The sequence below is a fragment of the Panthera pardus genome, unplaced genomic scaffold, assembly GCF_024362965.1.
Source record: "Panthera pardus isolate Hobbes unplaced genomic scaffold, ASM2436296v1 HiC_scaffold_24, whole genome shotgun sequence".
NCBI classification, from domain to species: Eukaryota; Metazoa; Chordata; class Mammalia; order Carnivora; family Felidae; genus Panthera; species Panthera pardus.
This window is the reverse complement of record NW_026526810.1, coordinates 79,015,454-79,043,390: the sequence shown is the minus strand read 5'-3', so window position 1 is coordinate 79,043,390 and position 27,937 is coordinate 79,015,454. Positions and strand designations below refer to the sequence as shown.

Sequence of the window (27,937 nt, the reverse complement as noted above, 5' to 3'; positions counted from 1 at the left end):
CGGCCACAGTCATCTTCTATTGGCCTCTCATCTATTCAATCAAAAAAAAAAAGAAGGTATTTTTTTCTGTAGCCAAATACATAAATCTTGGTTTTATTCATAATTTCATATGACTAGAAGTGATTGTTATGCTTTACTATTTCAATTTTTTAAATAAAAGGAAAAGCAGGTAATCAAGCCAAACTGCCAGTTTTCTTTTTTCCACATCCTTATATTTTTACATTACAATTTTACTGTATATCGTATCTTGGATTCCCCTCCTTCACAACAAAAATTCAAATGATAATCTAAATAAAGATAATCAAAAAGAATACTTAACGTTTTTGATGGCCTCTTGCCTTTGAGAGTCATGCTGGCACATGCTAATTTTCAAGCCAGAGGTGTCCCAGCCTATTAGACAGACTTGGCAATTTCTACAGTTTAAATAGAGTTTAGATCATTATTCAGACACAACATTAAAAACATCGACAATATGAATCCATAAGTACACATGAACAATATCCTCTTTTTTATTGAAAACAGTTTGTATTATTTGTAGTGAAACAAAAATCATTCCTTGATTAATGTAATTTTAATGTACCAAACTATTGGAGCAAATTATACATTTAATTCTTGGTATTTATATTTAATATTCTTTAATATTAACAAAGCTCATGTGTATGCATTGGAGGAAGACTATACATTCTCATGTCTGGGCTGCTCTCATCAGTTAAGAAATAAACTCTATATTGAAAAATGCACGTATTTGAAGTTCTGACCTAACACAATGGATTAAGGTTTAGACAATATTTACTTTGCTGCATTTTGATTCAGAAAGGGCCGTATGTGAAGATATGACCTATAATGGCCTCTCAGTAAAAAGATTTATATCAAATAGAGTGATATAAAATAGTTACAAAATAAGCTACAACTTTATAGCTACTCATTGGTAAAAGTCTGTAGTTAATACATTTGGATAAATAAGTCAGCAGCAAAGTGGTTAAACATTTGTGATCTGATTTTATCTCAGCTTGGAATGTGGTTGGAGTGTCCCACTTCTAACAACTGTTTGCTAAGTTAAGGCTTTAGTGTTTACACAGTGTTGAATGAAGCAGCCTGGTCACCAGATGTGATTGCTTCCCCAGACTGTCGTTTTTTTTCAGTCAGATCACTGTCCTCATGGTCCCTGTTCCAACCTTCTTCCTCAGGACGTCCACCAGCCTTTCCAGCCTAGGTTGGGGGCAGGTGGGGGGAGGGGGAAAAAAAGGATACAAAAAGTACAATTATTGTCAGGAATGTTTTGGCTGAAAAAGAACAGTATTTGCCTGTGACCAAGCAGTCTTGGTAGTCGTGTTAAGAGACAAAGCATTACTGTCAGCAAGAGACACTGGTGCAGAGTGCCACGTATCTGAGGTTAAAAAAAAACAGTAACAACACAAACTTTAACCCACATCTTCAGATTATGTCAGTTTTAGACGCTACATGAAAAAATATAACATACTCATTTCACTACATTTACCTGCTTGCATGAAGGCTGTGAATGAATCATTTATTATGCAATGTGAAGATGGCACATTAAATGCAGAGCAGTTCCAAACTGATTTTTACCTAAGAAGTACATATTTTAATTCAGAAATACTATCAACCTCACACCTGTTACTTAGGTAAATAAGTAACACATTATTATGTTGTACAATTCATATGCATTAAATTTCTTCCTTTTTCAAAGAGTCAGCTGATGAAAATAATTAGGAATTAGGTAGCTAGCTGGAAAAAACTCATGCTTTAGTGGCATGAAAATAATTTAAGTATACACAAATGGTTTGATGCTAATAAAACCAGACTTTTGGTACTACATTTAAAAAGAAGTTTCTATTCTGAGTAATGTAAATAGGCTAGCAACGACTCTATAGTTTCTAATCAAGGATATGTGATTTTTTTTAGTTGATTAAAAACTCACCACTTAAAGTCAAAAGTTTAAAAATGGTTTTTAAAAATAAGTTTAAAAATAGTTAAAAATACGTTTGAAAATAAAGTCAAAAGTTCAAAAGTCTATTCTGTAGTGTTCTTAGGCTACTCTACGGGAGGGAGATCACATTCATGTGGATCAGTGAGATTTTGCTTGAGAAGAGATGATGGAATCAGACCATTAATTTTTCTCCTGTTACTTTTTTTACTGAAAGCATAAAACCTCAACAAAAAATCATGTTTGATGTTACACACACAGAAATCTTCCAGTTTTCATATATACACAATCTTCTTCCTCAAAGACTGGTGAGCGACATAGTCTAGTCTGCTCCAGCTTGCCTCATTTATATGGATCCATGCATGAGGGTCCTTTGCAAATAAACATAGCACAGAGCTAGACCCTAAAGGAATGAGGGTATTCTTAGTGTCACATACTCTGGTTTACATGCAACACTGAAAGTTAGCTCAAGTTTATTGGATGATTGTGCATATATGGAGTTCTGTTAACAGAAAACAAGAATATGATGATTTATATAGGATTACATAAATTCTTTAAGACAAAGTTTCACTAACCTAATTTTGGAGAAGGGGCAAGAAAAATGTCAGGATGAAATTTTAAATGTATTGTTAAAGTATGATAGTAACCTCAATTAACTTAAAAAATGACTCCAGTGGAAACATTGACAGGCCATTAATAGCATTTTTTGGCATATATTGTAAAAAAGGCAGATAATATTACTTTCATGTTGGTTAGTTATATCCTTCCCCTACAATCTGATTTACACTACCATTAAAAAAATTCCTCATAATGGAAAAGTTGTACTCTGTATAGTTATCATTATTACTATGAATTCAGAATCAATGGCATTCCAAATTACTGAGATGAATTTGTGTTGTGCCTCTTTTGACTTTTCCTTTGCTAATAGGCTCATCTTACTTTAGTTTCCTTTTTATAGATTAGGACATATTTCCATTTAGAACTCTTATGCCTTGCTAAGGTAAGAGGTTAGGAGGAAATACTTAAATATCACATCTTGCACTGCCCTTTACTATGTTTCAACAATTACTAGATCAACCACATTCTCAGTTTATCCAGGTTGAATGATTTATGAAAATTTGATCTCAGAAATGAGAAAAATGTCAATGACTTCGTTCTGTAAAAGCGTACTGACTTCTGAAACACAATGAAGCACCTATTCCTTCTTGTAAGGAATGGAATTCACCTGCCAGACGTGGACCGTGCCAACAGGAAGGTAGCTGCATACGTCTGTCGAAGCACCTTGTGGATTCGCCTGCAGGCTATTCTTTACTGTCCAAATCAACAATATCCTTTCAAAAAGTATGTAGCTTATTAAATTAGGTTCCAACTGCTTCAGATGTTACTCAACAGTAGTTTCCCAAGGGCTTCATGAAATAGGAAAAGGGTTAGAGCTAGGATTAGGAGTTCTCCATTAGGAGAACTCCATTAGGAGTTCTTCAAATATGAAGAAACTGAAGCACAGACAAGTAAACCCTTATACAAGGACTGTAGTAAAACAGTAACAAATCTGGGCCTGGTTTCCTTGTTCTTAGTTCAAAGTTACTTCCACTAGGGCTTGGTTACTAGAGAGCGACAGATTTCAGATTTAATGGATTATTTAGCTTCATGAAAAATTTTCCTTAAGTTCTTAGTTAAGTTAAATTGGGAAAGTATTTGTGGGTATATTTCACCTGCGATTTTAGTAACACATTAACAAAGTAAATCGATGACATTGCACGTAATTAGGAAATAATAGTTACAAACTACTGTTTACTATAGTAAATTTGAAAAATATACTTACAGATATATTTTAGACAGAAATCTTATTTTTTCAATTAACATGATTTTTATATTTTCTATGTATTTAGATAACATGTATATACTACAATGGAATACATAATTTTCCAACATAGTTATTTACCAATTTTCCTAATCAGTTTACTTTTATTTTTCACTTTTTAAAAAAGTTTATTTATTTTTGAGAGAGAGAGAGAGAGACAGAGCACGAGCGGGGGAGGAGCAGAGAGAGAGGGAGACACAGAATCCAAAATAGGCTCCAGGCTCTGAGCTGTCAGCACAGAGCCTGACGTGGGGCTGGAAATCACAAACCGTGAGATCATGACCTGAGCCAAAACCATATGCTCAACCGACTGAGCCACCCAGACGCCTCTATTTTTCACTCTTAATGAATATTATGAGATATGTTAAACAGTAAATAATTCTTAATAAACACTGATTATGTGCTATGAATTATGAGAAGCAAATTATGCACGTATTTAATTTTCATGATAACCATAGAGTAGACATTATCATTGGTTGACAAAACCAAAACATATAGAGGGTAATTTGATCACAGCCCTATTGCTAGTGAGTTTGGAGCTAGGATGTGATGGTAAGTCTAATTACCACCCCCCTGATCTCTCTGGTATACTATACTGCTCCCAAAAGTACTACCAACTTTTAAGGCATATTTCTGAGTTTTCGTGGGCTTGAATTACTCTCACTCCCTTCTGAGTTTCAGACTCACCTACCCAACTGCCTTTAAGACATCTCCTTTTGCTTTTTCTACAGGCATATGACACTTAGCATATCTAAAGCAAAATTGACTTTGCCTCCATGCATGTTTCAGTATTTATGTTGATTAATGTCATTCATTAAGTTGAAAAAATTTAGGAAAACTTGGTACATTTTATTTATTTAGTTTTCTCATTTCAGCTTGGACCTGTGAAAACTTTGTGAAGAAACCACTAATGGTGACAGTGGGAAGCAGTGAGTGGGTTTTAACACATCGAGTAACACCATTTGCATTATGGAAAGATTATAGTGGCAAAGATGTAGGAATGGGATGGAGACAGGTTAGCCTATAGGTAGGAAGTCCAGATAGCTCCTGATTAAAATAATCTTTGTGAGCACAATAACATGAATGTGTTTAAGGCCATATAACTGTACACTGTAAAATGGTTAAGATGGTAAACTTTGTTATGAAGATTTACTATAATAAAAAAACAATATCCTAATGAGACTTAAAGACTTGAACTAAAACTACAGCAGTGCAGACGGAAAGAAGGGGACAAGTTTGAAAGATATCTAGGTATAGGATCCCAAGGACTTAGTGACTTCTGAGGGCAGGATGGGGAGAGATGGGGTGGGCAAGAAGGATGACTACTGGGTGTCTGATTTTGGTGACTAGATGGATAGTGATATACTAACCAAGACAGTGCAGAGGAAGAACAGAAGAATTTACTGGGGAGCATGTGTGTGTGAAGATGAGTTCAGCTTGGTACACATGAATTTGAGGTGTTGGTGGGACATATAAGTGGGATGTTAAGTAGATACTTGGATATAAGAGTTTGTCTTAAAGAGAGAATTCTAGGTTTATGATATAGATTTCAGTTCAATCAATAAGCATTTGTTTGGTAATTCCTATGTACCAGGTGCTGTTCTAGGCATTGATTATTCAAAAAGCAGGACATGGTCCCAGCTTATAAGGAACAGTAGGGTGGGGAAATAGATCTTTATATGGATAACTTCAACAACAAGTTACTGATAAATGCTGTAATAAAAGGATATGCAGATATTAAGCAGAACCTAGTTTGGGTAGAGGAGGAGAGGAAAGGCATATAAAGTCTTCCTGGGATTTTGCCTGAGTTAAGTATTGAAGGATAAGAAGGAAATAGTCATCTTAAGAAGGGAGGGGATGGAGAGGGGCAGGATGGGCATTTCAGACAAAGGAAATAATATCTGTGAAGGCACAGAGGCATGAAAAGCATGATATGTGTCAAGTGCTATTGATAGCATTTATTTTCTCAGGATCACAAAGTTAGAGGTGGAGAATGGTAGAAAGTGAGTCTGAAGAGTTGGGTCATGACTAGGTTGCTCTAGGTTGTAACTAAAGCCACAGGAGTAGATGGAAATGCTTAGAAAGAGAAATTAAGAAGAAGAAGAGATGTGGGAATAGGATAGAAATCCAAAGAAAACAAATAAAGTAAAGAGACTGGCAAAAGAATTTGAGGATATAGGGATGTAAAAGATGGATCAAGACTAGGTGCTGTCACAGAATTCAGAGAAGAGCAGTTCAAGAAGGCAGCTATCAACAGTTTAAGTACTTAAACAATATCAAAGTGAGAAGTGCCCATGTGATTTGGCAATTGGGAAATGACCATCTTCTCAGTGCAGTTTTAATGGCATAATGGAAGTAGGAGGAAGCCTGAGAGGAATGTGAAAATTGAAGGCTAAGTACAGGCTGTTTTATAAGAGCTTGGCTAGAAAGTAAAGAGGATTATAGTTATAGGGGAATGTATGGCTGAAGAAGTTTTTTAAGAAACTGATGGCATGTGAATATATTTGTGAACTACGGGAGAGAAGACTAGAGGAAGACACAAAGGTATAAGGCAGGAAGATGATACCTTTTTAAGTAGGGTCTAGATGACGGGATCATAAGCATGATTTACAGCATTATCTTAAAAAATATATACAATTTTTCCTTGGAGATTAAGGGGAAAGAGGTAGGAAGAATACAGCTGTGGATAATTTAGGCATGGAGGATGTTAATTGACAGAACTTATGTCCGCTATAGGAGACAAAGTTCTCTGATGAAAACATAGGGTACAGAAAAAGGCTAGAGGAAAATGCTGAATGTTTAATGTGACAAGGAAGGGAGGTGCCTTGGAATATGCAAAAGAAATATTAGGTGAGACTGATGATCCAGCTATAGCTAGAGACTGCAAATTTGTAGAGATACTGATCATCACAGTAGTATGACTTCTAGTTTTCACATCAGGTCTATCCTTTGGGGATAGATATGGGGAGGGAAAATAATAAAAGTAATTGAGAGTTTATGACTTATAGTATAAGACAAAGGTACAAGAAGGCTGTGTCCTTGAGAAAAAGTGATTAAACCTAGAATTCAGATTGGGTAGGGAAGAAAGCAAGTCTAAAAGGGCTGTCAGTTCAGAAAAAGAATGAAAGGAGCAAGAGACTGGATGTCTTAATTTGTGGTGAAGCTAAAAAGCAAGAGTAGTTGGGAGTAAGGCTGTGGTTATTGTTGGAGAGGCAAGTGTGATCTTAGGATTTCATATTTAGAGAAGTTCTGCCAACATCTATTGTAGTTGAAGTGGATAAGAGGTAAAAGTCATTAGCATTCAAGGGACAAAGGAACAGACACATTACTGACATTGACACTGAAGTTTCTTAGTATGAATGCAGGAGTTGGGGTAGATAGAAAGGAAGACATTGAATCAGATGCCTGAAATACATTTAAAGGAAATGGCACTGATCAGGAGATCAGCAGATATCACTGAAAAGATGAGACAGAGAGTGAGAAAGCTGGATGTTGTAAATCTCAAAGGAGCGAGTGTTTTTACATTGATGTAGAAGGTATGAAAGAAGCAAAGCGGAACGAGAAGAACTCTCCTTCCTGGTATATGGGTACAGGAAAAAGGCTGCTGTCCTAGTATATGGGTATGGGGAAGAGACTGGGCTGCTAGGAAACAAGTGTCCTTGGTAAGTTTGTTTCAGGTAGAATGTGTGTGTGAAACATTCAGCGTAGAAGTTGTGGATAGATGCAAGGTAGTAACAATGGAAAGAAGGTGCCACAAAGCAGACTGAAAAGAGCTGAGATCAGGGGAATAAAGAGAAGGAGAGAAAGATGGGGAAGGAGGAAGCACAGAGCTGTATGAAAGTGAATAGCCAATGGATTAGCCAATGGATAGAGTGCACCCATTCTCCCATGCATAAATTGTAATCAATGTGGTAAGAAGTTCTTGCTCCATTTTAGCCACAAAATGTAACTGAAAAGGTACACAGATGCCTATAAAAATGGGCATATCCACATATACTTGTGAATAGAGACACGGCCATATAAATATGAACACACATATATGCTCACAAAAAGAACACATAAGAAATAAGTAAATACCACATGAGGAAAGAATGAAGCTGAGAAAAGAAGAAAGACTATTTACATTTGAAACAAAATGAAGAAAGAGTTTGTAAGTGAAAAAGTGAGTGTAGGAGTAGATGGGAGAGTGGGTTGAAAAGTCATGGTGAAGAAGGTGGAAACAAGAATTGGTAGAAAGTGAAAAGAATGGGGAACCAAATAATAATTACATGGCCAAAAATTATTCCTTGTATTATTATTATTATTATTATTTTTTTTGAGAGAGTGCGAGCAGGGGAGGGGCAGAGAGAGAGAGGGAGAAAGAGAACCCTAAGCAGGCTCCACGCCCAGCACAGAGCCCCACATAGGGCTCCAACCCACAACAGTGAGACCATGATTTGAGCTGAAATCAAGAGTCAGATCCTCGGCCAAGTGAACTATCCAGGCGCCCCTATTCCTTATTTCAACATACTTCCTTGGATCTCCCACTCATCCCTGTAGACATACCTTTTAAATCATTACCTTACTTGATTTCTCATATGAGGTGTTATCAAAATGTTAAGAAAGCAGTCTTTACTGGTTTTTATTGTTTACACTTCCAGTCTTCAAATGGCTGGTACATTCAAGTTAGTAGACTGCTCACCATTATTGGTACTCTTTGCGGATATTCTCTGGTATGTCTAGTGTCTTTAAAAATATTGGCCCCTATATAATAGTCCAGTTTAATCATTATAAAGAAACATGGGCCTGATACCTTCGTTGATTTAGACTTTTACTTCTCTTTCAATGCTGCCATGTTTCACTACTGACTTAACCTTAAAACGCTAGCCTGCTTTGACTATCAGGCCAAGCCAAGTCTGTTCTATTTCATATATGATTAATATTTCTTTTCCATTTATTGCTGCACAATAAACCACCCGAAACGTAGTGGCTTAAAAAGGCAGCTATTTACTCACGTCCATTCGGGCTTGGGGCAGTCAGGCGGTTCTGCTAGCCTTGCCCGTGTTCACTCATTCAGCTGCAGTCAGTTGGGGTGGGGTGGTCATGTGCCTGACAGGTATGCTGACTTCTGCTGGGACTCTTTCTTTCTGTGGTATCTCATTCTCAACCAGATGAGCCCAGACTTATTTACCTGGTGAACACATCAGCAAGAGGGTAATACTGAACTCAGGAAGGTCTCTTGAGGCCTTGCTTAAAAGTTGTACAACATCACTTGGTTAAAGGGAGTCATAGGACAGCCCAGATTCAAAGGGCAGGGAAATAAATTCCACATTTTGACAGGCACAGTTGCAAAAAAAAAAATCATGGTCATTTTTATTCCATAATATTGATATTAAAAGCAAGATTTTACCTTTATCTATGCTAGATTTCAGTTTGGTAAATTTGGCCCATTTTTCCAGCAAATTAGTATCTTTTGGCATCTAGAGTTTATCACTTGTAGTTATGATAAACTTACCTTGTATGTTTTTAACTTAGGTAATCGAAATATGTTGAACAAAAAAAGTACTGAGAAAAACTCTTACAGACAACCCTACAGGGTCATAATATGTATTCCTATTCAATTAGCTATGAATTACCAGAACTGTGCAATCCCTTCTTGATCTTGTCCACAAAGGTATTTTGAGATAGTCTGCCAAATGACTGTTAAAATCAAGATATATTAGAGTTCTTCCTCCTTACCTACCAGTTATAGAGGTTAATTTCTGAGTTGCAGCTAGACTTGCAAGACCAAGTATGGGTAACTGGGAACAGCCTGGCTGCCAGAGATAATCAGTCCTTAGTGGCTACATCAGTGAGTAGGTCTGCAACTAACATAACTGGACTGGCTGTAGGGTGCCATCCAAAAGCACTCAACTATTTCAATTAGAGTACCTAAAGAGCTTAATTTGGGCTTTTACAAATATCCAGATAGGTCTAATCTGATCGTCTGTGGCATGGAAACAAGAGTTTCTGGGCTGTGATGGTATTTGGTAAATATGATGAATTTGTAGACCATTGCTTGCTTAAGTTGATATCATGCCTGGTATGGTTCACAGCACATAGCATTTACTCTATTTTTAAATTTAATTTTAAGGGTTGGTCTACCTGTGTTTCAACATTCAAGATATATTTACTGAAACGCTTCACTGGAAAGTCCACGAGTCATTCTTTATTAAAAGCAAATAATAAATTCCAAAATATTACCAACTTAACAATACTATGATGGTATTATGCATTTTGCCTTACCGAAAAAGATATCATTTTTTAAATGGATATGGACTTACAAATGTATCTTGTTTTTTTAATGAAATTTAAAGCCTAATACATTTTTATATTCTTGTTAGCAAACTCAGTGTTAATAATAAATTGTGGCTAATCTGGAAATGGGCATAATTTACTTATCTGGAACAGGACATTGTAATATTAATAGCAAAAATAAGATTTCCAATGTAATTATACTAGAGATAATGAGGAAAAAATTGATACTGGCAAGAATACAGAAAGTCAATCACCAGGCCAATTTACTGAAGGAAAGAAGATATAGGACAATTGTTTACTATATAAATCCATAAAAAATATTTTGAAAAGAACTTCACAAATATTTCATTATAAGTAGATAATAAACAGGAATTCTAGATGAGCACCACTTTTAAGATTTTTATAATAAAGCAGATTTAAAAGGTATTTGTTAATTTCTTAGAAAAATATTACCAAAGCAAATGTCTAGGGAAACTTTTAAAAAGTCTTGACAAAGGACTGTGTTACAAATCTTAGTCTGGTTAACATGTCAGTGATAAATTTACATGGATATAATAATTAGTATCAAGCATTTGTCTCCCGTTAATCCTTGTAAAATATTTGAGATTATGTAGATACCAAAGAGTGCATTTAAAAAGACCCTCTTACTACCTCCTTGGTTTGCTGTGTTGAGGTCTCTCCAATACTTTATGATTGCCATGAGATTTAAGAATTCCCACAAGTACTGAAATGTTGGTAAACCTACAGTCTTCATAGGCTGAAGCAAAGCACATGCCTAGGTTTTGTTTAGATACATTCAGTTGAAAAGGCTGCATTCAGCAAAAGTGGTGCATTCACAGCCCTAGTTTTGACCTAAAAATAACTTTCAAATCAGTAATGTAAATTAAGTATAATAGTTTTCACAACCTCTACTATCCCTAACACAAGATGATACTCAGGAAATAAAAGTTTACAAGGGCACCTGGGTAGCTCAGTTGGTGGGGTGTCCGACTTTGGCTCAGGTCATGATCTCATGCTTCGTGGCTTTGAGCCCCACGTTGGGCTCTGTGCTGACAGCTCGGAGCCTGGAGCCTGCTTTAGATTCTTTGTCTTCCTCTCTCTCTGTCCCTCCCCTGCTCACGCTGTCTCCCTCTCTCTCAAAAAATGAATAAATATTAAAAAAAATTTTTTTTTAAGTTTACAAAATTATTATGGTTTTCATAATGATTTTGGGTCATGCCTTCCCTACACCTCTTACAAAGTAGTCCAAGTAACCTTTGTTCTGTTTGGGCCAATCATGGGGCAGCACTGTGAGAGTGGTCAAGTTTGTCTTTATTTCTCAAAGAGCCTAAAATAATTTGGTAGTGATAACTGCTGAAACAGAATTCCACCAGTAATAAAGACATCTAGAGAGAGAGAAAACCACAACCAAAAACCAAAAGTTAAAACCGATGCTGCGCAGAAGTTGATCCAATGGTACTTCTCTTGCTTCCCATTAAGAGTCTAATCCTCTCGCATTCTCCTCCCTTTGATTCTTAACACTGGCTTAAAAAAAATGTTTTCTGAGAACAATGTTATATGATTGATAAAAAGGCTACTAAGAGTTTCTGCATTCTATTATGAAACAAAGCATAACCTAAATCTGTTTATTTCTGATACTGAAATTTTAAGTATCAATTGATAGGTATGAAAATAGATATATCTTGCAGATTGCATTATCTCTTAAATGAAACCAGGAATGTGACTATCATCTCTGTCTGCATATAAAATTGTCCCTATTTGTTGTCAACTCATATTTTTGGCTGCATCTACACTATTAAAAGAAAAATAAGAAAAACAACAAATTGGGTACATACAGTCAACAATATTTAGTTTTAATGCATTATGACTAACCATTTACTAATTAGCTTGTTGATTTCTAGCATAAATTTCATGTCAAATCCAATTCAATCATTTCCCCAAAACCACTTTGCGGTATAAAAAAATATTTCAAGTAACTATAATAAAGGGTAAAATAATATGGATAGATTAATTTAGCTCCTCTGATGTCATTATATGAAGCATTATCACTTAGAAGATATCATTATCTTTAAAGAATTATCATTCCTTCAGAAATTAAGCAGTAAACTTGGATTTATCTCTGAGATTAAATAGAACTTAAAAAAATCCTAGTACATGCACACTCAACTCTGCTTAGATTAGATACACACATTCCTTATTCAATGTGTAGACAAGCACTGAAAACTTAACTCTATTTTATTTTTTTAAGCGTATTTATTTTGAGAGAGAGAGTGAGCGAGAGGTGTGTGTGTGTGTGTGTGTGTGTGTGAGTGTGGGGGAGGGAGAAGAGAGAGAGAGAGACACAGAGAGAGAGATAGAGAGAGAATCCTAAGCAGGCTCCATACTGCCAGTACAGAGCCTGATGCGGGGCTTGAACCCAGGAACTGTGAGATCATGACCCGAGCCAAGATCAAGAGTCAGATGCTCAACAGACTGAGCCACCCAGGAGCCAACTTGCCTTTATTTTAAATGTAGACTAACGTTTGCCACCTTCCATGTAACGTTGAAAAATCAGGCTTGTCAATCAATCATAATGTCATTAGTATCAATTTACGTGACTAGTAAAAATAAAAGTTAAACATTTAATAATCAAAATTTAATGTAAAACTTGGCATTCTTTACATTTATTTCATCTCATTTTACAATTAGAACATGGAAAAAGAGTAAAGCTATATTTCCTTTGTTACTGTATCTCTAAGGTAATTTTATTTCAAGTTTTGGATTTTAAAATAATAACTTTGGTATCATTTTACCCAGAGATTAAGATTTTGTAAATCTTCGTAAATGTTTTTTGTAAATGTTAGTAAATTAGATGTCTACATAGTCTGGTGGATTCCAATTAGTCTATGGCAGCACTAGAAAAGGACTTATAGAAGATAATAGAGTTATTTTGCTTAAGCCCCTAATTTAACATCAGAAAGTGATTGAGATAATAGGATGAATTAAGATCAAGTGACAATTTTATTGGACTCTCACTTTGTCTATGAAAGGATATTCAAATCATATGTAAGTTTCCCAAGAAAACTCAACACCAGTAAAAGGCCCATGAAGCTCCATGAGAGCAAGTACAATGTGTATTTTGTTCATAAAGTAACTGGTACTTGGTAACTAGCATAACAGGCTCTCAAACATCAACAGGATATTATTTAGTTGTTTCTGAATAGATATTATACACACATGCACACACACACAGGGAATAAAGAGTAAAGGAATTTCATTTACATTCTCGATTCTAAAAAATAGATTTAAATTTTGATGATGACCCTTAAAAGGAGGTTTCAAAAATAAAGAAAGCAAGTTACTCCATGTGAAGATCTGTAGTAGTTTGTTTACTTATATATTTAAATAATTTTTTTTAACATTTATTTATTTCTGAGAGACAGAGCATGAGCGGGGGAGGGGCAGAGAGAGGGGGAGACACAGAATCCAAAGCAGGCTCCAGGCTCTGAGCTGTCAGCACAGACCCCAGCGCGGGGCTCAAACTCATGAGCAGTGAGAACATGACCTGAGCTAAAGTCGGACACTTAACTGACTGAGCCACCCGGGCGCCCCCGAAGTAAACAGTTTATTTAGTCAAGGGCCCTTCCAGAAGAAGATTATATAATAAGCAGTTATCTGAATAGATTCTTGTCATTTTGTTATTTTTTTTAGTTTATTTATTTATTTTGAGAGAGAGAGAGAGAGAGAGAGAGAGAGAGAGAGAGAGAGAGAGTATGAGAGTGCCAGTGAGGCAGGGACAGAGAGACAAAGAGAAAGAGAATCCCAAGCAGGCTCCTCATTCAGTGCAGAGGCCCACACAGGGCTCGATCCCTCGACCTTGAGATCATGACCTAGGCTAAGCTGGTATCAAGAATTGGTTGCTCAACTGAGTTACCCATGGACCCCAAGATTCCTCTCTTTTAAATGGAGGGAGTTTGGGAGCTTGGTGGGAAAGATCTTAAATGAAACTTCACCCTAAGTGAGAACTAAGTTAAGGTTATCCTTTTTGCTTCAGGAGGGATTTAGTTAATGTGATAACATTAATGAATTACTGATTCTGAAAATTTGTCTCTTCTTTTTGATTTCATAACTTGCAAGGAGAAAAAAATGAAGCACACAAAGGAATGAAGTTGCCATGGATGTGGATTACTGATAAGCAGGCATATGACAAAATATGGGAAAGACAAGCTGACAACAGGGTCAACCATTTAAATTATTTCATTTAAAACTCTTGATTTCTAAGAACTGAACCAGGGTATGATACTGGTATATTCAAAAAGGATGCAGATTTGTGGGAAGATTCCTCCTCCTTTTCTTATTCTGGTTTTTGTGTTCTGCCCCTGCTTCCCAGCTTTTAGGACAATCCATATGAACACTTGCTTAAATTACATCTGAAAGCATATAGAAATCCTTTATTTCTTTTAGACTAAAATGGATTCTTTGTTGGTTGTATCACTGTCCTATTTAACATATTAGTTTCAGTATTTTCAGAGTGTCTTTTGTTGAAAATTAAGACTAATAAGTCATTGCTTTCTAAGTGTTTTTGAAACTGTTCAATTATATTGTCAAAGTTTTTTTTCCTATGGCGAACTGATCCTTGGTTTCAAGATAAGGATATAGTAAATAGAAGTTTGAAGTTTAATCGCATTCATGATATTATGAAACTGCTAGGTAGTCACTGCTTATTTCTGGCAGTTTAAAACTATATGTTATCGGACTCAGATATTGTATATGGAGTCCTAAATTCTTTATATAAATAAAAGAAATTAATCTTTCTAAAACATAAATATTTAGCAAAGTAATATAGCCATGAAAAGGCAGAGTTCTTTGAAAAGTTTGACACATAATAGTCATAGAACATACATTATTATTATTTTCTTAAATTTTTAAATGTTTATTTATTTTTGAGAGCGAGATAGAGTGCAAACAGGGAGGGGCAGAGAGAGGAGACATAGACTCCAAAGCAGGTTCTAGGCTCTGAGCTATCAGTTGGATGTGGGACTTGAACTCATGAACTCATGAACCACGAGATAATGACCTGAGCTACTGAACTACCCAGGCGCCCGTAGAACATACATTATTTAATTAAAATTGCCATTAAACAACATATAAAAGGGAAGATGCTATAAAGATTAATACTACATATGTAAAAGAAGTTTGTATTTTCATCTCAAAAACAGTGTCTATTCCAAATATATATATATAGAGAGAGATATCTATGTATTTATATATCTATATCTATAGATACATATATTCTTTATAGATAAAGAATTCTGGAGGCATAGAAAGATGAGCATTTCTGACTGAGTTTCATTTCTTTCTGATTTTTATATGCCACTTGTAAATGTAATTTCCATTCTTTAATATCCATTCACTTCACAGTTAATACTTTTCAAGCACCATAAAAGACTTGAAATTAAATCACATACATCTTTCTTATATGTGTTAAAGTGTTAGTATTAGGGATTAATGGGCTTTATTCTCAGTATCTAGATTATTCATTGGTAGTATGTTAGTGACATAGGGACACAGCTGACAGGACATTAGCAAACTGCTTCAGGGACTGAGTTACAAAGGTCTTAAATGTGAATTATACTTATGTTCTAATTTATTTACAGTGAGTAATCACCAAGATAGATTTTTCATATGATTTCCTTTAGATTTACAGTATTTGCACTGTTAACAATACATAGATTTTTGTATTCTAGAAACTACCATACATTTGGCAGCAAAGATAATAAATAAGGACTTATAATTATGATTAACTAAGTACCCGAGAGCCACTTGTAAAGCCAATGAAAACTATTCTTCTATCTTAATTGGAGAGCAATTCTCATCTGACTGTGAAGAAAAGAGCCTCAAACCTGCCTTCTGATAAAATCCTAAAGGTTTTTCAGATATTCTATAAGGCATGATACATGAATTATAATTTGTTATTTTTCCTCAGTTTAGTTTAGGTTTGGACAATATGGTAGTGTTTACATCTTCTGGTATGTATTTTGTTACCTAAATTTGGTAGAAATATTTCTTTGAATAAATAACCTAGATGATAGGAATGAATTACTGCTGTAAATCTTTGCTAATAGTTATCCTCATCATGTGCCTTTTTAAATAAAATAATTCTAAAAATTCTTTCTATATGCTGCTCTCAGCTGCTTATATCTGGACTTTTAAGTATTCACCCACCAGCCTGCTTCAGATAATTCAGATATCACCAATGATATCACCTCAGGAAATAATCTGCTGTTTGCCCAGTAGAGGAGTTACCTATTGCCTTTTGAAGAATGACGCCTCAAACCACAGCCTTGACATTTGGCCTCTCTTTGAATGGCTTGAGATACAGCTCTTCAGAATAATCTTTATCATTCAGAATAACTTTGGACATTCTGACTTTTAGCACTAAACTCCACAGAAAGAGTTTAATTACCTGGGAAATAGAGTTATATAATCTAAATAGCTATCATTCCAAAGACATTCTCATGGGTATTTCTATTATTCCTTGAGAAGAATCCTTAGAAGCCTTCCCTTCTTTTGCTCTTCAGTTTCTGGAAGCCAATTTTGATGAGTTTTATATCTGCCATCTGACAGTAGTGTTCTCAAACTCAACTTAATATTTTTTCTCATAAGTTTATAAGTTAGGGTTATACAAAAAGAAAATGAAATTAGTTCTTAGCATTGAACTAAAAGACATCCTATTGATGGCACTGTGTTGTTCCTATCTCTTAGGCAGAAAATCTTAAAATACCGACTACTTCTTTACCCTTCACATCTCTTTAGTCACCAGATCACAGTTTTTCTCTATAGTGTTTCTGATATGAATGAATCCTTTTCTCCCATTCTCATTGCTACCAGCCTATACCAGCACATCAGTTGTCTGTTATTATATTATTACCGTTGCTCCTTAACTGGTACTCTGACTTCTAAAACCATACTGCTTCAATTAATCTTCCCCAGTGCTAAGTGAGCCTGATATTCCTAAAATGCTATTTCTTTCAAGTGACCTTTGCTGCTTTCAAAACTCCACGTTAGTTTCTTATTCCCTAACCCCTGAAATCTGCCTTTGCATAGTAATTCAACTCACCTCGCCTATCCGATATAATCCCACAGGATGGGGCATTCCTGCCAGGCTGACTTCTAAACTATCTCCTCTTATATAATACATTCACAGGTGTACCTTTGCTTCATTTGTGCTGTTTCTCCTCTTCTACACTCTCTTTCTTCTCTACTTATTCATACACCACCCATTCTAGAGGCCATGTTCAATTTCCTTGAGGCCTTCCCTCTCCCTGTACTACCTGCCCTGAACAATTAATAGGTTATTTAGTTCCATTCTATACTATAAAATAATTTAAAAAAACAAGGCAATATGTACATATATATATTTTTAAATATATTACTAGCATTATATACAGATACAAGATGTCATATACTCTTGAACCCAACAATGTCGCTTCCAGGAATTTGTGCCTAAAGTTTTTAGCTAGAAGTGTGTTCACTGCAACAGTATTTGGAAACAAGCAAACAACAATGCCCTAAACTTCTTATGGGCAAGAGCCTTATGGCATACTGTTTATTTATTCCATCAAATTTAAAAGAGTGCTAAGTACATGATACACTGTTGTGTGTGTGTGTGTGTGTGTGTGTGTGTGTGTGTGTGAGTTTTTACAGTCTTTCTCTGTATCTTGTAATAAAAGTAACAAATGAAAATAAAATCCAAATTTGTCCCCCCCCCCCCATTTATACCTAAGATCCCGTATCTTTTCTTTTTTTTTTTTTTTTTTAAATTTTTTTTTTAACGTTTATTTATTTTTGAGACAGAGAGAGACACAGCATGAACGGGGGAGGGGCAGAGAGAGAGGGAGACACAGAATTGGAAGCAGGCTCCAGGCTCTGAGCCATCAGCCCAGAGCTCCACGCGGGGCTCGAACCACGAGATCCCGTATCTTTTCAAGAAGAGAGAATATATCTTTAATTCCAGGTACTATGTAGTCAGACCATGGAATTTTTCTATTCGTGCTTACAATGAAATAAATGGAGAGGTGAAAAGGTATTGCCAGCTGTAAAGCAACAGTTGAAAAGAGTTCATCTTACTCATAATTGTTACCTTTTTGCCAAAAAATTTTCATAGGCAGCATGCTTCTAATGCTATATACATACACCCAAAGTCTTAAATCATTTATATTAACCTGTCACAAGTGCTGGTCCACTATTTTGACATGCTTACTGAGAACAGTAGATGACTTACTATCCTCAAAACAAGCTATTAACTCCTGTCTAAACTTTCTCAATCTGAACTACTGTAAGGCAGCTCTTTGATGGGACACACACTCTGCCTTTTATGGCTTCACATCATTCTGCTCTATTATGTGCCAGTGTCTTTGACAGCTATGAAAAAAGCCGTTATTAAAAAAGGCTAGAAAGTTTGAAAAAATTGGCTCGGTTCTTGTACCATAAGTAATACATTCAAGTTAAATTCCTGCTATCACTGTATATACTTTTAATATACAGCTTTTACAAGTTAGGTCATTCTTTTTTTTAAATTTTTTTTTAATGTTTTTATTTATTTTTGAGACAGAGAGAGACAGAGCATGAATGGGGGAGGGTCAGAGAGAGAGGGAGACACAGAATCTGAAGCAGGCTCCAGGCTCTGAGCTGTCAGCACAGAGCCCGACGCGGGGCTCGAATTCACAGACGGCGAGATCATGACCTGAGCTGAAGTCGGACGCTTAACCGACTGAGCCACCCAGGAGCCCCAAAGTTAGGTCATTCTTACAACAGAAAGTATTTATGGTAATGTATTTTATAATTAGAGGACAAGATGAAACGTTATCTATCCACTATGAAACACTCAGCACCATATTTCTCTTTTTTCCACATACCCGAAGAGATTTAAAATCTGCAGTTCTTCAGATGGCACTTCTATAGTCTAATTGTTTTTCTAATTAATTAAAACCTTTTCTAGCAATTCTAAGTATTTTTTAACTCATAATTCCACTTCCAGGAATCTGTGTCCCACGCAGTAATTGCAGATATGTGCAAATATTTAGCTGCAAATCTGTCCACTGCAGCAGTATTTTAAAGCAACTCAACAGTAACAGTAATGGGTTAAATAAATTATGATACAATCATACAATAGATTTAAAGCCATTTTAACTACATAGTAAAAGATTATAATGACATAAAGTTATTCATCATATATTAAGTGAATTAGATTATAAAATTGTATGTGATATACGAAAACATTTTGTAAGAATGCCAAGTTGCCTGGTGATATTTAAAAGGCAAAATGTTTTTATGATCTGAAGAGAAACCAGAGTGCTTAGTGATATTTAAAATTTTTTCAGGAATTAATGTAAATTGTTTCAGTAATTTGAAAAACATATTCGTGATTAAAAAGCATTTTTAAAATATTTGGCCTATCAAAACAATGTTAATTAATACATCTCTTGGTAAAGATGAACACATGTACATAACTACTAAAGTGAACAAGAGGGCATTTAAAAGACAGAAATATAACCTCTTTCTCTCTCTTCCCATTCTCACTAATTTTTTGCTGAACTCTCCCCAGATGTAGGAATTCCATGAGACTGACAGAGAACTTAAAAGTTCTATGTGGCTGTAAAGTATTTATATTCAGTATGTATATTATTCAAGTTTTATCATTGTATTTCTCATAGCAAGAAATTGCCCAGAAAAATAAATTAAGGGGACATATGCTATACAAACATGGAAGAATTATTTATTCTGTTGTTTTTTTAACATCATACATCAAGGCTATACAACTTTAAGTATTCACAATATTTAAAACAATGATTTGAATTGAAAGAGACAGATTTCCTTACACAGTAAAGGCTCTCTCAGGTACTTTCCTTTCATCTCCCACACACAAATGAAGCCAATCCAGCACCTAAGCATTCAAGCTTTCTATTGTGTTTTGATCCTGTTTGTTCTATCTATGCAGGATATTTACTTTGGAAGGGGAGATTTATGGCTGAAGAACATGACTAAATAGCTTATTTGTGAAGATAAACCAACCTGAATTAGTATTAAGGTATAAAAACCCATTGGGCTGCCAATTAATAAAAACAACCTTTTGTTTAGAAGAAAAAAAAAAAAGAACACAAAGATCACGTTTATAAATATTTCTAGGGGCGCCTGGCTGGCTGAGTTGGTTGGGCAGCTGACTTCAGCTCAGGTCACAATCTCACGGGTCCGTGAGTTCGAGCCTGGTGTCAGGCTCTGGGTTGACAGCTCGGAGCCTGGAGCCAGCTTCAGTTCTGTGTCTCCTTCTCTCTCTGCACCTCCCCTACTCGCACACTGTCTCTCTCTCTCTCCCTCTCTCTCAGAAATAAACATTAAAAAAAATTTATAAATATTTCTAGTACTTTTTCTAGTCAGATAATAAGTAATAATAATAAAAAAACCTCAAATAAGCAACTCAAGAGAAGGCAAACTGCCTTAGTTATCAGATGATACCACAATTTAACAAACCTGACATTGTCAGTAAAACAAACCAAAACATAACTTTTCTCTTGAAAAATATAATGTAAGCAAAGTCTGAAATGGGGAAAAATGTTTACAGTACATTTAATAAAAAGCTGATTTATTTACTATCTTAAGAGGTCTTAAAAATCAATAAATAATACAATACAAAAATGGGAAAAGTCTAGAACAGGCAGTTCAAATAAAAATATATTGTAAATAAAAATATAAAAAGCTGCTTAACTTTATTCATCATCAAAGTACACATTGAAATGAGATGTAATTTTTCATCTTTCAGATTGGAAGATTAAAAACCTTAATAATACAAAATAGTAGTGAAAATTGTGGAATCAGCATTCTTATAAATTATGAGTTGTTGATTTAACTTTTTAAAAGAACAATTTGGCAATACTTAGAATTAAAATGGCACACTTTCTTGAAACTTAAGTTTTTCATTTTTTAGGAATTTTGTTAAAATTGAAAAACTATATAAATATGTTTAAAGAAGGCTGCTCATTTGTAACATTGTTTGTTAACAGATTTAAACAAACAAACAAACAAACAAACAAACAAATAAGCAAACCCAGATTCTCTTCTCACAGAATTTGCACTCTAGTTGGTAAAAGATGTATACATAGAGCAATTTTTTAAAGATTAAAATTGTAATTTTATAATGTTTTGCACTGGCCAAAAATTAACCATCAGTGCTTATATATTTGAAAGTATGTAAGGAAGTGAGAATGTTTTAGAGACTATGATTTCATAGTTATTTTTTTTAGCACTGAAACTATACAAATTTGACTTCATTTTCTTGTATACATCAGTATAGGTTTTTATTTATGACAGGCAAAATGCTTTGCTTAAAACAGTGATCACATTCACAGGAATTGTGAGGAAAAAAGTCTTTAGGGAGAAGGTCAAAACAGCTTGTATTTGGGCTTCAATGAAAACCTGATGCTCTAAAAATAGTTTTAATTGTTTATCTAGTTTGTCCTCTCCTTTAGTGGCCCATCCCTCAAAAGCTGGCTGGAGCCTGTAATAAAAGGACATCTTTTCCAAATAAAACCACAAATCCCTCTTTCAAAAAATCTTTTAATGTGTGGTATTTGATTTTTTTCTTTTTATTTAACCCAACTAATAGGTGGTTATGCATCTCGCTAAACATGGAACTTAACTGACTTATGAAAGTCTGGAAAAAAACGTTATAATGAAATAAAGTTTTGGAGAAAATGTTGAAATATAAAAAGTTCCCCTATGAAAAGTTCCTCAAAATAAACTCAGACTAATCCATTAAGTTATTATATCTACTGGTATTATAAAGCAGCATATATGCAACACTACCCTGACCAGAGCCTTGGCATAAATATTAGTTTGGAGAGGCTAATATTCAATAAAGTTATCAAAATTCCTACTTAAAGTAGTTCTCATTCTTTTGTGATTCCTTTGTCCCTAAAACTTAAACAGCTTTTGATGTGCCATAATCTCTTAGACATACTGTGGTAAAGAAACCATATGAATATCGTCTACTTTTTCCCGTTGATGCTCCCCACTACTGAGAGACAGTCAATATACCATCAATGAGGAGTGGGTGAGATCTTTCCCCTTAATTTCAATGAATGACTGGTATCATAGGCATAACAATAGTGTAAAATTTTCACCAGGCATCCTTATTGTTAATTTACCAAGTCCAACTACCTTTTTATGGAAAAGGAGGCTGTTAATCCTTTAATGTACAATTCCAAAATTCATAAAGCTCTTAAAAGCCAAAATACTTTTATAAGTTTTCTGCAAACTCAGGTAGCAGGAAAACCTGATCGAGAGTGACAATTCATATACTTCACTGCAGAAATATTCATGTGTTTGCTTACATTGTGCATCTCTAGAACAGTTGGTGTTACATATACATCATATTGCCTTTATGATTTTTGAGAAATTCTCAATTCCGAAACACACATATTCCCAAGGGCTTTAAATGACGGATGTGGATCCAATTAGGTACTGTGTTATTTCTTTAGTAGGTGAATATTGTACATATACGATAGCATATTTGATATTTCCCAATCATATTTTAGGGAAGAGGTTGAATCTTCAATTTGATACCATTTTCTATGGCACATTCTTCTAACTGGTAATCAAGACTCCTAGAAACATAACCCACAGAGTTAACAGAATATGCATACTTTTTTTACAAGTATAAAACCTTCCCTGATTGACCCGAGTTTTCCTAGTGTCCCTCCAGTACCATACATTTTTCCTATTATAATTAATGTTTACTTGTCAATATTCTTTTCTAGATTGTAAACTCAGTGATAGCAGGTGCTGCTGTCTTTAATCTTATTTACCAGTGATTTCCACTGGGTAGATACCCAGTGTCTACCTCAATGCTTGATGAGCAGTACATACTTGATTGAAATGACATTTGAACTGCAGAACAGAAGAAATACAGTTTCAAAACATTTTCTAAGTACCTTCAGACAACTCAAGGTACATAGAAAAGTTCAGGCACTACTCTCATTCATTATTTCAAACCCTTTTTAGTCTTCTATTACCAAAAATATTTTGTCCATTCACTAACATTTCTTATGTGGTAATAATCATGCTTATTATTATCTGAACTTATTTTTGGTACTCTTTCATGTTAATTATTACGTTTAATTTACACATAAGCTTCCGTGTTTAAACACATATTTGCTAACTTATTTTTTTGCTGAATTTCCATTGGCTATTGAATTTTTAAACTATGCTTATCATCATTAATAGCATCAATACAGATTTGAAGTGCCAATAAAACTGCTACAGTTCAACATACATTCAAATAATATTGACTGGTTTGCTACATTTACCACAGCTGAGCGCTTCCCCCGAGCCTTGGCCCATTATTTTATTCTTCTCACTTTTACTAGTAGGGCTGGCTTAAATCTTGACTCAGATTCTCTGTATTCATATTCATCTAAAAGAAGTAAAACACTAATTCCTCCTTCCTTGTTTCTTACATTAGCTAGCTGCACTTAGAGTTTTAAAACTGAAATTTGTAAGTGGGAAGCTATCCAGAACTGAGAGCACCACAGACGGATCCTACTGACTACCCTGTTCATGATCTATTAGTTTCTGAATATGCATGATTCTTGGTACTTAATTTTGGCTCAGGCTTTGGTTTCTTTAGAAGTTTTGACCCCATCATGACCTTTGGTTTCTTTAGACAGGATCTTGTAGATTTTCAGAAGATTGTGATGGTATCCTAAGGTCAGATTGTGGTTGTGCATTTTCCCACAACTGTCACTGCTCATGAAGTAATATGATTAACTGGATGTCTTACAGGCCACCCATTTTCAGCTACTTAAGACCCTATAAAAGTAACTTAACTTTTAAAAAACTTTGTGAGAGGCAGCTTCTGACATGACTCCCAATGATCCCTGCCTCCTGGTATTCACACCACTGTGTAATCCCCTCCCCAGTAGTGTGGACTGGACCTACTGACTTGCTTTTAATGAACAGAATATGGCGAAAATGATGGGATATTACTTCAGTGACTAGGTAACAAAAAGGCTGTGAGTTCCATTCAGCTAACTTACTCTCTTTCCCTCTCGTCCCCTTGCTTGTTCATTTGGATAAAGCTGCCTGCTATGTAGTGAGATGCTATATGGAGAGGCCCACATAGCAAGGAACCAAAGGCCTTGATGTCTTGAGTGTGAGAGGAACCGACACCATAGTCTAGTAGTTTAAAAGTTTGTGAGAACTTAATCCTGACAATAGCCATATGAGTCATCCAGAAAGTAGATCTTTATCAGTCAGGCCTTAAGATGATGCAGCCTTGTGAGAGACCCAGAGTCAGAGGACCCAGCAAAGCTGCACTGAGATTCCTGACCCACAGAAACTGTGAAATAACTGTTTTAAGCCACTAAGTTTTGGGGTAATTTGTTACCAGCAACAGATAACTAATATAAATCTCAAAAGCAAAACATTTTTTGTTCTGAAACAAAATGTAACATAAAATTATGGTTTCCAATTATATACCTGTCTGGTTAATGTGTATCCATTATATCTTTTAATATGATACAAGTTCATTATTAGCAGGAAATGCATATAGCAAAGATTTCTGGCACAAAAATACTGATACATACATGTGAATGACAGAATTTTAAAACCTAAACTAATTCTTGGCAAGATGGTTCAATGCAAACTTTCAGATAAAAATGATCTATTCTACTGGAAGGAAAAATATACTAATTCATGTTCTTGGATCATGCCTGGTATTGTAGACATCAAACACATCACAGGATGGTGTATCTGGCCTCATATAGCTTAATGGTATGATTATCATAAAAGAGAACATGAGAGGTTATCCTCTTTTCATTAGAATTTTTAATAATATAACTAATATAAATCTCAAATATTTAGTCAAACGGACATACTAACAATTTGAAGTTCTGTTATAACTGTTAAATCCTTCTTTGAGAAATAAAGTTATCAATATAAATATCTACTTGGTGTCTCACATACTACTCAAATTAAACTTGTTAAAAATGTCTTTCCACTTCAACTCTGTTCTTCCTCTAGTTTTTCCAATTCTAGTAAATAGTATTTCCATCTATCAGGTTGCTCAAGACAAAAATTTGGGAGTTTTCCTTGACACCCTGCATCCCATCCAGAAAGTCTACTGCCTACAGGGCATGTAGCTCTCAAGTCCCTCTTCTCTCTATCTCCAAGGACACTCCTCTGGTCCAAGTCACTACAATTTCTCATTCTTTCCTAATGAGTCTCCTTACTTATACACCTGTCCCATTACAGATTATCCTTCACACAGCAGCCTTTCAATCTTGTAAAAATGCAAATGAGAACATGTCCCCTGATTATAATCTATCAAGTTTAAAAATGGAAACTGCTTGGAAAAGAAAGTTTAAAAATGGAAACTAACAGAAAAAACCTTAACAAGGGTGCCAACGTTCTTTAAGATCTGACTCTACGTACTACTCTATCCTCCTTTTATGGTCCAAGCTATCATCCGGCTGCAAAGATCTTCCTTCAGTGTATCAAAGGTGCCAAGTTCTTTGCTTTGCTTCCACATGGAAGGTTTTCCCCTGGCCAGTGTCCATTTATACTTTTGGTCCCAGCTTCTTCCTCTAACAGTGTCACTGTGTGACACATAGTAATTGTTTAAAAAATATTTGTTGAATAAATACCTGAATAAAATTGTTCAAGATCCTGATGTTATAATTATAATTGGGAAAATATTTAAATCATGGCCTTTCATCCATTAGGAATGTTCTCCTCTTTCACCTTTTTTATTTAGAATGAAACACATTAGATTTTGAGATCTGAAAAAAGTTTAATATTTATATTTGGCATGGCTATCATAACTCATCTATTTACCTCCTCAACCAACCCAACCATAAAGGTTTATATCTAGGTTTTCACTTTATAATAACTAATTAGGACCTCTACATCAATTAAATCAATGATAAATACAAACAACTGCTAGTAGTCAAAGGGCTACTTCTGAATGTGATAAAATCTATCAGGAAAACAGTACCAAAGCTATGTTTGATCATGGAAGTACAATCTTAAGACTTGATCAAATTTCACTGAGTAATGAAACATTACATTAAGCAGGAATTATTTAAAAATGAGCAAGATGACATGACTGCTACATAAATTCTTCAATGCTTTCATCTTATTCCCTTCTACACACACTTACCTAGTCAACATAGATTTTCTTGTATTTAAATTGTTGCTTAAATGTTATTTAAAAATTTTTTATTTGAAGTTTTTAATGCAGAGGCACCTGGGTGGCTCAGTCAGTTGAGCGTCCGACTTTGGCCCTGGTCACAATCTCATGCCTCGCGGGTTGGAGCCCCGCATTGGGCTCTGTGCTGCCAGCTCAGAGCCTGGAGCCTGCTTCGATTCTGTCTCCCTCTCTCTCTGCCCACCCCCTTATCATGCATGAACTCTCTCTCTCTCTCTCTCTCAAGAATAAACATTAAAAAAAAAGTATTTAATGCATTTTTGCTATCATAATATGATACAGAAAATGTATGAAGCCAATATAAAATTCAATTACTAAGGATAAAAATTTTATTAACAGGTCTCAGTTTCAGTCTCTAAATAAGAAATATGATTCATATTTATTAATTTGTTCAAAGATACCACTAACATGTAGCTCTTCAGAGTAATTAAAATGTATTCTTATGATATAAACATTTTTATTGTTTTACTACCCACTGGATTTATTATTCAAAAAATTATGAGCAACACTATGATCAATTTATACCTAACAATAAATGTTGTATTCTATGAAAAACAAATGTTTTCAGAGTCAATATAATCACAACATACCTTTCTTGGACTCATGTGTTCATTTACAGTTTGCTTATAATTGCTTCATAGAGATAGGAGTTTGTACATTACAAAAGGTTTTATTGATTTATTAGTTACAGAATATACTAAGCATACTCAGAAAACTGGAAAAGCTAGCTCTCTGGCTAATATCATATAACAGCAAGTTGTAGAATACTTCAGAGCAAAATCAGAGTGTTGGCACAGGAAAGATAAAAGGTAGAAGCTGGACTAGCAAAGATTAATGTTTATTAAGTCAGCCAACATAAGCACATCAGGTCTTAGAGTTGTATGCTTTGCTCATGATGAGAAAAATATTTACTTAATTTTTTTTTAACGTTTATTTATTTTTGAGACAGAGAGAGACAGAGCATGAACGGGGGAGGGGCAGAGAGAGAGGGAGACACAGAATCGGAAGCAGGCTCCAGGCTCTGAGCCATCAGCCCAGAGCCTGACGTGGGGCTCGAACTCATGGACCGTGAACTCGAACTCATGTGACCTGAGCTGAAGTCGCTTAACCGACTGAGCCACCCAGGCGCCCCTTTACTTAATTTTTAAAAACATACAGTTTCTATAACAAACTATTAAATTTCCTTTTTTGAAAAATGTTCTCTTATTTGAAAATATGTAAAGAAACCATTAACATTTATTTAATATGCTCGAACACACACTTTTTCCAGGAAATGATTTTTTTCTTTCAATAATTTATATCCTAATTTAACTCATTCAGGTAATTTATTTCACTTTATATGTGTTGGGGGGGTGGTTAACAAATGAAGTATTTTAAAATGTATTTTTGAAAGGGGCACCTGGGTGGCTCAGTCAGTTAAGTGTCTGACTTCCTCACAGGTCATGATCTTAGGGTTCGTGAGTTTGAGCCCCATGTGGGGCTCTGTGCTGACAGCTCAGAGCCTGGAGCTTGCTTCAGATTCTGTGTCTCCCCTTCTCTCTGCCCCTCCCCCACTCATGCTCTGTGTCTCTTCCTCAAAAATGAACATTAAAAAATGTATTTTTGAGAAAAT

At 35.1% G+C, this 27,937-nt stretch overlaps 1 protein-coding gene across 6 annotated transcripts in view; it reads right to left on the bottom strand.

The window, feature by feature from the left end:
• Window positions 1-493: 493 nt before the first annotated feature.
• Window positions 494-27,937, bottom strand: part of MIPOL1 (mirror-image polydactyly 1) — a 320,635-nt gene continuing 293,191 nt past the window's right edge. For all 6 annotated transcript variants that reach the window (XM_019426118.2, XM_019426117.2, XM_019426116.2 and 3 more), the window contains one exon: window positions 494-1,209. In XM_019426118.2, the coding sequence (XP_019281663.2) occupies window positions 1,143-1,209 (67 nt within the window). In that variant the 3' untranslated portion in view covers window positions 494-1,142. The remainder of the gene's footprint in view (window positions 1,210-27,937) is intronic.